Consider the following 13,308-nt stretch of genomic DNA (forward strand, 5'->3'; position numbering starts at 1 on the left):
TCCTAACCCAGGGATCGAACCCAGGTCTCCCGCATTGCAGGAAGATTCTTTACCAGCTGAGCCACCAGGCAAGCCCCTGCCTATAAGAAATGAGGGACAAAAAGGCCTCCGTGTCCAGGAGTCCCCCAGGGCCCTGCTCAGCATCAATCCTGCCTTTTGTTTGATACTCCTCAGTCTTGAAGAGCATAGAATCTTTTCCATTTTTCTTCAAGCTGCTGCTCACACATTGCTCTTTTTCATAATTTCTGCAGTTCCCAGTCTCCTGCTTTGAAGAGATGTTAGGGAGCATCCAGGAAAGGGGGGGACCCACGGAACACAAACTGATGCATAGTGGCTAACAATTGTCCAATCTGTCGGAATACACTGCTTAATTGTACCTCCCATGTTAGAAAGGTTTCTCTTCTTTATCCTGAATGCTTTTTATTATTTCTGTTAGCTTTAATCACATGCTTAAATTAGAATCTTCATCTCTTAAAACCTTAAATTCTTGTGAAAACTAAGAAGTAAGCAATTATGAACTGTCGTCTACATTAGTATGTTGTAGATTGGTAAATAAACATCAGTGCTAATTTCTAAAAAACACACACACACAAAAAACTTGCTTTTTGATTGAGAACATCTCAGAATGGCACCAAACATTAATAATTCTATTTAATAATGTATGTAGTTTCTTTGTAAGAGGAAGTCAATGTACAGTCATTTATGTCTCAGTGTCTTATTTTCTTTGAGAATGACCCAGCTTTTCAATAAATTTCCTTCACTTAGTTTGCAACTCTAAAATTTCAAGTTAGTAAAATCTGGAGAGACAGACATTTTCAAAACATAAGTATTCTTAACAGTTTATCTAAAAGCTCTTATCTCATTTACATTTTCTATCCTTAAAACTTTCTTTACATCACCACCCACTGGCAGCAGGTTACTTAGCTTGCTGATCTGTTACAAAGAGCAAGGACTACTAAACCATTTTGGACCTACTTGCTTCTAATCAGTCTATGTCATGTCCTTAAGCTATGCCATTCCTTCAAAGTTTGTGCCCTCCCCCTTCTCTCTTGCTTCATTTCCCTCTGAAAAGATTTGACTCCCATATTCCTATGGGAAGCAGAGGGATGACATCCACCTTCTGTAACTGCTACAAGGCTGAGTAGAGGCATCGATATTGCCTGTCAGGGCATAAAAATCTCTGGATACTGGATTTAGGAGCTGAGGCACAAGACAGCTCTTGAAGATCATGGCATCCGGTCCCATCACTTCATGGCAAATAGATGGAAAAGCTATGGGAACAGAGACTTTATTTTCTTGGGCTCAAAATTACTGCAGATGGTGACTGAAGTCACGGAATTAAAAGACTCTTGCTCCTTCGAAGAAAAGTAGTGACAAACCTAGACAGCATATTAAAAAGCAGAGACAGTACTTTGCCGACAAAGGTCTGTCTAGTCAAAGCTATGGTTTTTCCAATAGTCATGTACGAATGTGAGAGTTGGACCATAAAGAAAGCTGAGGGCTGAAGAATTGATGCTTTTGAACTGTGGTTGTTGGAGAAGGCTCTTGAGAGTCACTTGGACTGCAAGGAAATCAAACTAGTCAATCCTAAAAGAAATCAGTCTTGAATATTCATTGGAAGGACTGATGCTGAAGTTGAAACTCCAATTCTTTGGCCATCTGATGGGAAGAGCTGGCTCTATAATAATTGTAGGGGGCCCTCTAAGGTATCCCAAAGTTAGCTGAAACTCAAAAGAACTTTAATTAAAACTTGATATGTGGGAAGTGCGTCAAAAAGTTTTAAAATACTTGGTCAAGATCAGCTCTTTCCCGGCTGGAACCATGGAGGGTGCAGAAGAGAAGAAAAAGAAGGTTCCTGCTGTGCCAGAAACCCTTAAGAAAAAGCGAAAGAATTTCGCAGAGCTTAAGATCAAGCGCCTGAGAAAGAAGTTTGCCCAAAAGATGCTTCGAAAGGCAAGGAGGAAGCTTATTTATGAAAAAGCTAAGCATTACCACAAGGAATACAGGCAGATGTACAGAACCGAAATTCGAATGGCTCGTATGGCACGGAAAGCTGGCAACTTCTATGTACCCGTGGAACCCAAATTGGCATTTGTCATCAGGATCAGAGGTATCAACGGTGTGAGCCCGAAGGTTCGAAAGGTGCTGCAGCTCCCTCGCCTCCGGCAGGTCTTCAGTGGCACCTCTGTGAAGCTCAACAAGGCATCAGTTAACATGCTGAGAATTGTGGAGCCATGCATTGCATGGGGGTACCCAAATCTGAAGTCTGTAAATGAATTGATCTACAAGCGTGGTTATGGCAAAATCAACAAAAAGCGAATTGCCCTGACAGACAACGCATTGATTGCTCGATCTCTTGGGAAATACGGAATCATCTGCATGGAGGATCTGATTCATGAGATCTATACCGTTGGAAAACGTTTCAAAGAAGCAAACAACTTCCTGTGGCCCTTTAAATTGTCTTCTCCACGAGGTGGAATGAAGAAAAAGACCACCCATTTTGTAGAAGGTGGAGATGCTGGCAACAGGGAAGACCAGATCAACAGGCTTATTAGAAGGATGAACTAAGGTATCTACCAGGATTATTTTTGTAATCTGGTCCGTTAATAAACAATTGAAACAAATTGAAAAAAATAAATAAATAAAATAAAATACTTGGTCAAGATCAGTCATTGTGTAACAATACCCATTCCTTAACCAAAGTAACCAGGGATCTCAAAAGCAAACATTAATACAAATTCCTTAAAGGCAAAGAAACTCATACAGCCATAGTCAACATCTCAAGAATACTAGAGGAAGAAATCAAAACCAGTCTTGTTCTTGCCCATTTCTAATAAAATCCATTTACCTAACTAAACAGTCCAATCTTACAAATTCTGATAATGCATAATTCAATATCTTTTATTCCTTGCACCGTCTACTGAAAACACATATATTATTTTCCTTAAAATTTTTTTTCTTACACTGAGTTGCTTTTATTGTTAACAAATATGTAACAGATGGAATAAGGTCTTATTTGACCTCTAGTAAATCTAGTTTCAACAGATACTTAACACTGACTACTCTAATGACATGTCTATATTAATCAAACCAACAAGCCTAAGCCACCTTCAATAGCAGATATCAGTTCAGTACAGAATATTTCCCAGATCATGGGTTCTAAAATTTATCTTGGCCAGTTCTTTATAGATTTAGATTTAATTTATAAGCACTTACTTTCAAGTCAGTTAAAATAGTTCATTTACAAGTTAACTTTTACATAAAGACCAATCCAGAAATCTCAGTTTTTTTCCATTTGAGTTCAGACAATGAAAGATCCCACAGGAAGCAGTAAAGATCCCACATGCTACAAGACCTGACCCAGCCAAATAAATAAACTAAAACAAAAAGATTAGGAGATGGACGCCCTAGGACCCCCAGTTCACTTCAGTTTAGTCACTCAGTCGTGTCTGACTTTGCGACCCTATGAACTGCAGCATGCCAGGCTTCCCTGTCCATCAACAACTCCCGGAGCTTGCTCAAACACATGAATTGGAAGGTTGGAAGATTTCTCTGAGGTCAGGCCCTCAGGGTCCCCCTGCTGTAGGGTTCTGCCAGGGTCACACCCCGTCTGGGGTACAGAACTCCAAGTTCGCGGCAGAGAACAGGGGAGAGGTCGCCCTAGCAGCTGCCCAGGCTTTCTTTGCCTTTCTCCACAGACTTCTACTCTGAAAGGAGGTTAACTTTTGGAGGATTAGAAAGAGGGCCTTTGGTACATTGCAACATTGTTGTCGTGAAGTCGCTCAGTGTGTCTGACTCTTTGCGACTCCATGGACCTTAGCCTACCAGGCTCCTCTGTCCATGGGATTCTCCAGGTAAGAATAGTGGGTTGCCATTTCCTTCTCCAGGGGATCTTCCCGACCCAGGGATCGAACCCCGGTCTCCTGCATTGCAGGCAGACGCTTTAACCTCTGAGCCACCAGGGAATCCCTACATTGCAACATATCTGCCAGCAATTTGGTAAGTCTTGTGCAGTGTACACCAGGACCTCTTTGACCTTGCCTCTTCTGGGGAACTTTGGTTTCAATTTGGGAAACTTTGGTTCCAATTTGGGGAACTTTGGTGCCAATCCAGAGAATTTTGATTTCAATTGGGGGAGTTCTCCCTGTGAAGGGCAATTCCGTTTGTAAGGCACACCTTGGACAAGGTCACAGGTCTAGTGGGAATGGGAAATCATATTTGGGGCATTCACACCATTTGGCTTTGACTTCTGAGCATCTCTTTGCCATCCTCTTGGGGCATTTTTACCATTTCGCTTTTTGATTTCTGGGTATTTCTTTGCCCTTTATTTTGAGTATGACTTCCAGCTGGTGAGGTTTTGGTTTTGTTTGGTTGCTTTGGTTTGAGCCTGATGATTGGTTTGAGTGTGCAGACATCTGGTACAAACTGCTTGAGCTAAAATAGGAAGCGCTTCCTCTAAGGTTCTACCCACCCCCTTACCTGGGAACCCCTTTGGAAAAGTTTTAAATGACTGGTCAACCTATGGGTTTCCCTGGTGGTTCAGATAGTAAAGAAATCTGTTGGCAATGCAGGACACCTGGGTTCGATCCCTGGGTTGGGAAGAGCCCTTGGAGAAGGGAATGGCTACCCACTCCAATATTCTGGCCTGGAGAATTCCATGGACAGAGGAGCCTGGCAGCTAGAGTCCATGAGGTCACAAAGAGTCAGACACGACTGAGTGACTTTCACTCACTCAAAGCCAATAAAAGGGTCTGAAACTAACAATTAGACCTTTACTGACACAGGATGTGAAATTGGACTGAAGTTTCCCTCCCTTTGTGCCCAGGTCCTCAGGGGAAAAAGTGGGGAGCAGGAAAAAGCTTTTAAAACTCAAGCATAAAAAACTGAGATTTCTGATTTGGTCTTCATGTAAAATTTACTTTGTAAATGAACTATTATAATTGACTTGAAAGTTGTTCAGTTGCTCAGTCATGTCCAACTCTTTGCAACCCCACGGCAGTATGCCAGGCTTCCCTGTCTTTCACTATCTCCTGAAGTTTGCTCAAACTCACGTCCATTGATTGGGGGATGCCATTCAACCATCTCATCGTCTGTTGCCCCCTTCTCCTGCCTTCAATCTTTCCCAGCATCAGGTTCTTTTCCAATGAGTTGGCTCTTCACTTCAGGCGGCTGAAGAGGAGAAGTATTGGAGCTTCAGCATCAGTCCTTCCAATGAATATTCAGGGCTGATTTCCTTTAAGATCGACAACAACAAGGGCATTTGCCATCTGCCTCTGTGGAGACTGACCCCTGTGCTGCTGCAGCTGTTGACCTTCAACACCCTCTGAAGGAGTTCAGGGTGGAATGAGGCACTCTGTGCTCCAGGGAATCTGGTGGAACAGGTCTTTAGATATTTTCAGGAGCTGATTTCATGATCCCAATCTTTGCACTTCTTCAAATCTAGAAAATCACTTAATCCCTTTCTGGTGACATCAGCTCCTTGTGACCGGCAGCAAAACTTTTGTAAAGTAAGCCCTCGATTGCACTGAGCTCCCCCTTCACTGAAATCTTATATATTGACTTTCCCTGACTCCCTCTTTGGGGCAGTATCTCAGAGCTATCTGAGGTGCTGCCTCCCGGGCTGTGGCCCTCATTTCACCCCAAATAAAACTTAACTCACAAATCTCAAGTTATATATCTTTTTAGTTGACAGTGGTATCATCTCCATATCTGAGGTTGTCAATATTTCTCCTGACAATGTTGATTCCAGCTTGTGCTTCCTCTAGCCTGGCATTGTGCACAATGTACTCTGCATCCAAGTTAAATAACCAAGGTGACAATATGCCTTGTCATACTCCTTTTCCAGGTTTGAACCAGTCAGTTTTTCCATGTGTGTTTCTAACCAGTGCTTCTTAACCTGCATACAGATTTCTCAGGAGGCATATAAGATGGTCTGGTATTCCCATCTCTTTAAACATTTTCCAGAGTTTGTTTTGATGCACACAGTCAAAGCCTTTAGGGTGGTAAATGAAGCAGGTTTTTCTGGAATTCATTTGCTTTTTCTATGATCCAGTGGATGCTGGCAATTGGATTGGTTCCTCTGGCTCCTTTGACTTTTCTAAATCCAGCTTCTACATCTGGAAGTTCTTAGTTCACATACTGTTGAAGCCTAGCTTGGAGGATTTTGAGCATGACCTTGCTAGCATGTGAAATAAGTGCAATTGTGCGGTAGTTGGAATATTCTTTGGCATTGCCTTCTTTGAGATTGGAATAAAAACTGACTTTTTGAGTTTTCCAAATTTGCTGGCATATTGAGTGCAGTACTTTAACAGCATCATCTTTTAGCTTTTTAAATAGCTGAGCTGGAATTTCATCACCTCCACTAGCTTTGTTTGAGGCCCGCTTAACTTCACACTGTAAGATGTCTGGCTCCAGGTGAGTGACCACACCATCCTGGCTATCCAGGTCATAAAGACTTTTTTTTGTACAGCTCTTCCGTGTATTCCTGCCGTTCTTAATCTCCACTGCATCTGTTAGGTCCTTTCCATTTCTGTCTTTATTTTGCTTATGTTTGCATGAAATAGTTTCTTGGTATCTCTAAGTTCTGAATTTTGAAACTTGAAAGCAAGCACTTAGAAATTAAATCTAAATATATAGAAAATTGGCCAAGATAAATATTAGGACCTGTATTCTGGGAAATATTCAGTACTAAATTAATATCTGCTATTGAATGTGGCTGAAGCTTGTTGGTTTGATTAACAGAGACATGTCCTTAGAGTTATCTATGTTAAGTTTAATTCTGTTGTACGTAAGTTTACTACATGTCAAATAAGACCTTATTCTATCTGTTACAGATGTGTCAACAAGAAAAGTAACTCAATGTAAAAAAACCCACAAAACTTAAGGAAAGCAAGATATGTGTTTTTGTTGCAGTCAGTTCAGTCGCTCAGTTCTGTCTGACTCTTTGCGACCCAATGGACTGCAGCATGCCAGGTCTCTCTGTCCATCACCAACTCTCGGAATCTACCCAAATTCATGTCCATTGAGTCGGTGATGCCATCCAACCATCTCATCCTCTGTCCTCCCCTTCTCCCCCTGCCCTCAATCTTTCCCAGCATCAGGGTCTTTTCAAATGAGTCAGCTCTTCGAATCAGGTGGCCAAAGTATCAGAGTTTTAGCTTCAGCATCAGTACTTCCAATGAATATTCTGGACTGATTTCATTTAGAATGGACAGATTGGATCTCCTGGCAGTCTAAGGGACTCTCAAGAGTCTTCTCCAACACCACAGTTCAAAAGCATCACTTCTTTGGCTCTCAGCTTTCTTTATAGTTCAACTCTCACATCCATACATGACCACTGGGAAAACCATAGCCTTGACTAGATGGACCTTTGCTGGCAAAGTAATGTCTCTGCTTTTTAATATGTTGTCTAGGTTGGTCATAACTTTTCTTTCAAGGAGTAAGCATCTTTTAATTTCATGGCTGCAGTCATGTGATAAAGTCTATCACTGTTTCCATTGTTTCCCTATCTATTTGCCGTGAAGTGATGAGACCAGATGCCATGATCTTAGTTTTCTGAATGTCGAGTTTTAAGCCAACTTTTTCACTCTCCTCTTTCACTTTCATCAAGAGGCTCTTTAGTTCTTCACTTTCTGCCATAGGGGTGATGTCATCTGCATGCCTGAGGTTATTGATATTTCTCCCAGCAATCTTGATTCCAGCCTGTGCTTCCTCCAGCCCAGTGTTTCTCATGATGTACTCTGCATATAAGTTAAATAAGCAGGGTGACAATATACAGCCTTGACACACTCCTTTCCCTATTTGGAACCAGTCTGTTGTTCCATGTCCAGTTTAACTGTTGCTTCCTGACCTGCATACAGGTTTCTCAAGAGGCAGGTCAGGTGGTCTGGTATTCCCATCTCTTTAAGAATTTTCCACAGTTTGTTGTGATCCACACAGTCAAAGGCTTTGGCATAGTCAATAAAGCAGAAATAGATGTTTTTCTGGAACTCTCTTGCTTTTTTGATGATCCAGCAGATGTTGGCAATTTGATCTCTGGTTCCTCTTTCTTTTCTAAATCCAGCTTGAACATCTGGAAGTTCATGATTCACGTACTGTTGAAGCCTGGCTTGGAGAATTTTGAACATTACTTTGCTATTGTGTGAGATGAGTGCAATTGTGCGGTAGTTTGAACATTCTTTGGCATTGCCTTTCTTTGGATTTGGAATGAAAACTGACCTTTTCCAGTCCTGTGGCCACTGCTGAGTTTTCCACATTTGCTAGCATATTGAGTGCAGCACTTTCACAGCATCATCTTTCAGAATTTGAAATAGCTCAACTGGAATTCCATCATCTCCACTAGCTTTGTTCATAGTGATGCTTCCTAAGGCCCACTTGACTTCACATTCTAGGATGTCTGGCTCTAGGTGAGTTTTTGTTGCAGGGAGGAAGCCAGTGCTGACTGCATGTTGGAAACTGTTCCTTTGACTTGCTTTTATTTTTATAATGATACTCACTCAGTGACTTGCCTGGAAGACGCTGACCCTCTGCTTGACTGTAAGCTAAAGTGCCTTTGTCCAGCTGATGGAGAGATAGTTTGTCCCTGCCCACATGTGAATAGAAGAGATTAACACACCCCTTCTGAAGGCTGGCCATTCCCTTGGAGACGTTTTGCAGGACTGAAGACGCTTTCACTTTAGTTCCCCACTGCATCTCCCTCTCTATTCTGCCTTTTGTCTTAGTTCCTCATTGCTTCTTTCTCTCTGATTGATAAAAAGAACTTGGCATCCAGACCCCATAAGATGGTTATTTTTAGGTGCTAGCCTGCCATCTTCTCAGTCTCCTGACTCCCCAGAGAGGTAAGTCTCTTCCTTGCCTCAACACCTCATTTTTCGGAGTCGTTGGCCTGTTGTGTGATGAGCAGAGCAAGCCTGGGCTCGGTAACATTTTCCGTGGAAGGTATAAGGAATAAAAGATATTGAATTGTGCATGATCAGGATTCTCTAAGACTGGATTGAGTTTAGTTGGTCAAATGGATTTTGTTAAAAATGGGCTGGAACAAGACTGGCTATGTTACCAAGTTCAAGCTTGTTTCTCTCTTTCTCCTTGTCCCTACTTTTTGTCTGTTATAGCCATGCTTTCCGGGAAACAGACTCACTCGGAAGGACAATGCAGATAGTGGAGTGCAGTTTATTACACTGGCGGGCCCAAGGCAGAGTCTCCTCTTAGCCAAGGACCCCGTCCAGCATTTGTGAAAATCTTTTATACCCCATGTGTACGTGTCCAAACCCACCACCTACCCCGTGTGTACATGTCCAAACCCACCACCCCAATTCCCTTGAGACTTACATAAACAAAGGTAGGGTAAATACAACTACAATAACCCCATCATTCACGTGTTATGTGTTCAAACAGTCAATAATCAATAAGCCCGCAGTTACATTCCAACCAGTTAATAATCAATAAGCCTGTGATTACATCCTGATAGATACGGAAAAAGTTTATGACCTGTCCGGAGACAGGGGTGATTACGGTATGCTTCCTCTTAGGCAATGAGTAACCTGGATGTGATCTTCAAGATTCCCCTGTCTGGAGGGGGTCTTATCCTTCCATTGTCATTTCCACAGGCACTAAGCACTAACAGTTCAGGGGTCCACTGGAGAGGCAGCCGACAGGCCTGAGATGGAGTCCTGGCCCTATGAATTCCTTCTTCATCTTAATTTTCTGTCTTTTTAGACATTTGCTCTCTGTATCTTTTTTAGCATTAGAATCAAACTGCAGTACATATTTTACTCATATTTATTACAAACCACTTGCATTTTTTCTCTTAATTTAAAAATCAAATAAATACATTATATAATTATCTTAAAATTTGCCAAATTATGAGGAAATTTTTTTAATATAATTTATATCAATTATTTTTCTCTGGGTATTGGCCCTCAGTATTAAAAAATGTCCTGTCCACTGGGTGAGACTCTGAATATAATGCTGTTTCCTCTGCCGCTCGCTCACAGTCTCGGGTTTTATGGTGATGGGATTAGTTTCGGGGTGGTCTTTGGCCAATCCTTCTAATTCAGAGTCTTTCCTGGTGGCGCACCCATCGCTCAGCCAAGATGGATGCTAGCGAGACGGAATTCTGGGAAGTGGATGGACACGCAGTGTCTTCTTTCAACCTTTCCCGAACTCTTCTGGCTGGTGGTGGCTTATTAGTTCTGTATTCCTTATCAGGATCTCCTGTCATAAAACAACTCATGCAAATGGTTACTATGATGCCTGGCCAGGGTGGGCGATTTCAATCAGTGTGCTTCCCCTAACAAGCTGACCAAGAAGATGGCAGGTTAGTGCCTCAAAATAACCATCTTATTGGGGTCTGGATGCGAGGTTCTTTTCATAGAGTCAAAGAGAAAGAAGCCAGGAGGAACTAAAGTCAAAAGACAGACCAGACAGGGAGAGGCAGTGGGGAAGTAAAGTGAAAGTGTCTTCAGTCTTGCAAAACATCTCCCAGGGAATGGCCAGCCTTCGGAATAGGTGTTTTAATCTCTTTTCACTGTAGCTATTCACAGGTGGGCAGGGTCAGATCTTCTCTCTGAGAACTGAACAAAGGCACTTCAGTTTACCCTCAGGCGAGGGACAGAGTCCTCTGAAGCAGGCCCTTAGGTATGATCAGAATATCAAAAGCAAGGAAAAGCCAGAAACTGTTCCAACACAGAGTCAGAATTGGCTTCTTTACAACAGTTTTGGTTTTTCCCTCCAGCATTGTTGAAACCCTGCTTTTTACTACAAACTATGTAAATATCTTTGCCTTTATGGGATTTGTATTAATATTTGCTTTTGAGATCTCTGGTTACTTTGGCTAAGCAATGAGTATTGTCTTACAATGATTGAGCTTGACCAAGTGTTTTAAAACTTTTTGGCAAGCTTCCCAAATATCAAATTGTAATTAAAATTCTTTTGAGTTCCAGCTAACTTTGGGATACTTTCCAGTGCCCCAAAGTTCTCCTAGCGAGAAATATTTAACTAGAATTATTTTGTAGGTTAAATGTAATCATTCATAATTCTGGTTACTGTAACCAAGTTTATGTATCAGATGTTTACCATATCTTTTGTTATTTATGTACATTTTTGTACTCTGATGCTGTTACAAAAAAGGATTATTAAGGAGATTCACAAGATGGCTAAGGAAGCAGTCACAACATTTCCACATCATAGTGATGGCTAGGTGAGGTTTCCATCCCATGTGAATTACAACAAGGAGCTGTCCTGCCCCTGAGGCCCATCGATCAGGCATCCAGAGATCTTCATTCCCTGACAGGCGGCGTCGGTGCCCCCTACTCAGCCTTGAAACACACAAGACAGACCGTCACCCCTCTGCTTCCCATAAGAATGTGGGAGTAAAATATCTGAGAGTAGGAAATAAAACAGGAGGGGAGGGGGCTGGGCACAACTTTTGAAAGAAAGACATCACCCAAGAAAATTACGTAGGCTGATTAGAGGCAAATAGATCCAAGATGGTTGAGTAGTCCTAGAGCCTCAGTGTATGCTCTTTGTAATGGATCAGCAAAATAAGCGACATCTCCAGCTGGTGGTGGCCCAATTCAATACAAAGAAACTTTTAGGGACAGAAAATGTAAATGAGATTAGAACTTTTAGATAAACTGTTAAGAATGAATATGCTTTGGAAATCTCTAAAATAGTCTTTGCAATTTTGCTAACTTAAAATTCTGGAGTTGCATTAAAAAAGTGAGGAAAGTTTATTGAATATCTGGGTCATTCCCAAATAAGATACTGAAACATTAATTACTGAACACTGACTTCCTTTTACAGAGAAACTAAAGATATTTAACACTATTATGAATATGTTTGGTGCCGACCTGCAATGTTCTCAATCCGAAAGCTTTTTTTTTTTTTTTTTAGAAATTATCACTGGTATTTGTTACTGGTCTACAAAATACTAATGCAGAGGACATTAATTGCTTACTTCTTAATTTTCACAAGAAATGAAGGTTTTAAGAGAAGAGGATTCTAATAAAACTATGTGATTAAAGCTAACAGAAATAAAAAATTTTCAGCAAACAATAGGAAAGCAGGGTGTAAGTTATCAGTAAAGATGGCATGTGGAATCAGTTGAATTTTATCGAGGGAAAAGGAAATAGGTCTGACTTACAGCTGACTGTTTCTGATTGGAAAAAATAAAGTTGTTGTACAGAAAGTGGTGAACCGTTTGAGGAAAGCAGACCCCAAAGAAAACAGCTTTGTGTATGATCAGGAGTGACGCGGGTCTTCCCTGGTGGTCAGCGGCAAAGAATCTGCCTGCCAATGCAGGACACAGGAGGCACAGGTTCGAGCAAAAATATTCCAGTCTCCTAATCTTGGTGAGCTTCTCTGGTCCTTAAATCCTGCCTGTGGAGATTTCGTTGCTGTTCCTCCTCTGACTAGGAACCGTTCCTGCCTTTTACAGTTTAGGAGACAGCAATCTGCCTGCAATGCAGGAGACCTGGGTTCCACCCCCGGGTTGGGAAGACCCTCTGGAGAAGGAAATGGCAACCCACTCCAGTACTCTTGCCCGGAGAATCCCGCGGACAGAGGAGCTTGGTAGGCTGCAGTCCATGGGGCTGCAGAGTCAGACACGACTGAGTGACTTCACTTCACCCACCATACCATAATTATTATCATTCTCTTATTTGAATAACTGTTGATGTTGACGGCTGCCTTTTGGAATTGAGATAAGACCATGGAGGCTGGAAACTGAAGTCGCTCAGTCATGTCCGACTCTTTGCGACTCCATGGACTGTAACCTACCAGGCTCCTCTGTTCATAAGATTCTCCAGGCAAGAATATTGGGGGTAGGTTGTCATTTCCTTCCCCAGGGGATCTTCCCGACCCAGGGATCGAACCCAGGTCTCCCACATTGCGGGCAGACGCTTTACCGTCTGAGCCACCAGGGAAGCCAAAGAAACAAAAAGGGGACAAAAAGGCCTCCGCGCCCAGGAGTCCCATGGGGCCTTGCTCAGCATCCAAAAGTGTTTCCTCTGCTTTTGCGAGTCTTTTCGTAGCCCTTGGGAATCACGAACGTTCGTCCAGTGTACTTCGGCTGTTACACAGGTTTCCCATCACAGCCGTGTGCTGACCGCAAACTTCTGTTAACGGAAGCTCTCTGCCAGCCCGGAGGAAAGTCCCGCGCGGCGCAGGCTCTGAGCATGACCAAGAGGTCGGTCCCGCCGGGCCCCCAGGCGCCGCCTCCCTCCCTCTTGACAACGGGAAGTCTGCGAGCGTTAGGGCGCGTGCGCAGACAGGGCCGGGGCGGCGGGGGAGGGGGTAGGGGGACGCCTG

The 13,308-nt window shown here is 42.6% G+C and overlaps 1 protein-coding gene across 1 annotated transcript; it reads left to right on the top strand.

Moving 5' to 3' along the window:
- The first annotated feature begins 1,802 nt into the window (after nucleotides 1-1,802).
- Nucleotides 1,803-2,632, top strand: LOC133042365 (large ribosomal subunit protein uL30-like). Its single transcript, XM_061122868.1, has one exon. It carries the CDS (start codon nucleotides 1,822-1,824, stop codon nucleotides 2,566-2,568), a length of 747 nt encoding a protein of 248 aa, XP_060978851.1. The 5' UTR covers nucleotides 1,803-1,821; the 3' UTR covers nucleotides 2,569-2,632.
- The last annotated feature ends 10,676 nt before the right edge of the window (nucleotides 2,633-13,308 follow it).

The sequence above is a fragment of the Dama dama genome, chromosome 21 (assembly GCF_033118175.1).
Source record: "Dama dama isolate Ldn47 chromosome 21, ASM3311817v1, whole genome shotgun sequence".
NCBI classification, from domain to species: Eukaryota; Metazoa; Chordata; class Mammalia; order Artiodactyla; family Cervidae; genus Dama; species Dama dama.

Excerpts from the sequence above, each read along its gene's own strand:
- LOC133042365 (XM_061122868.1), top strand. The coding sequence starts at position 1,822 with ATGGAGGGTGCAGAAGAGAAGAAAAAGAAGGTTCCTGCTGTGCCAGAA.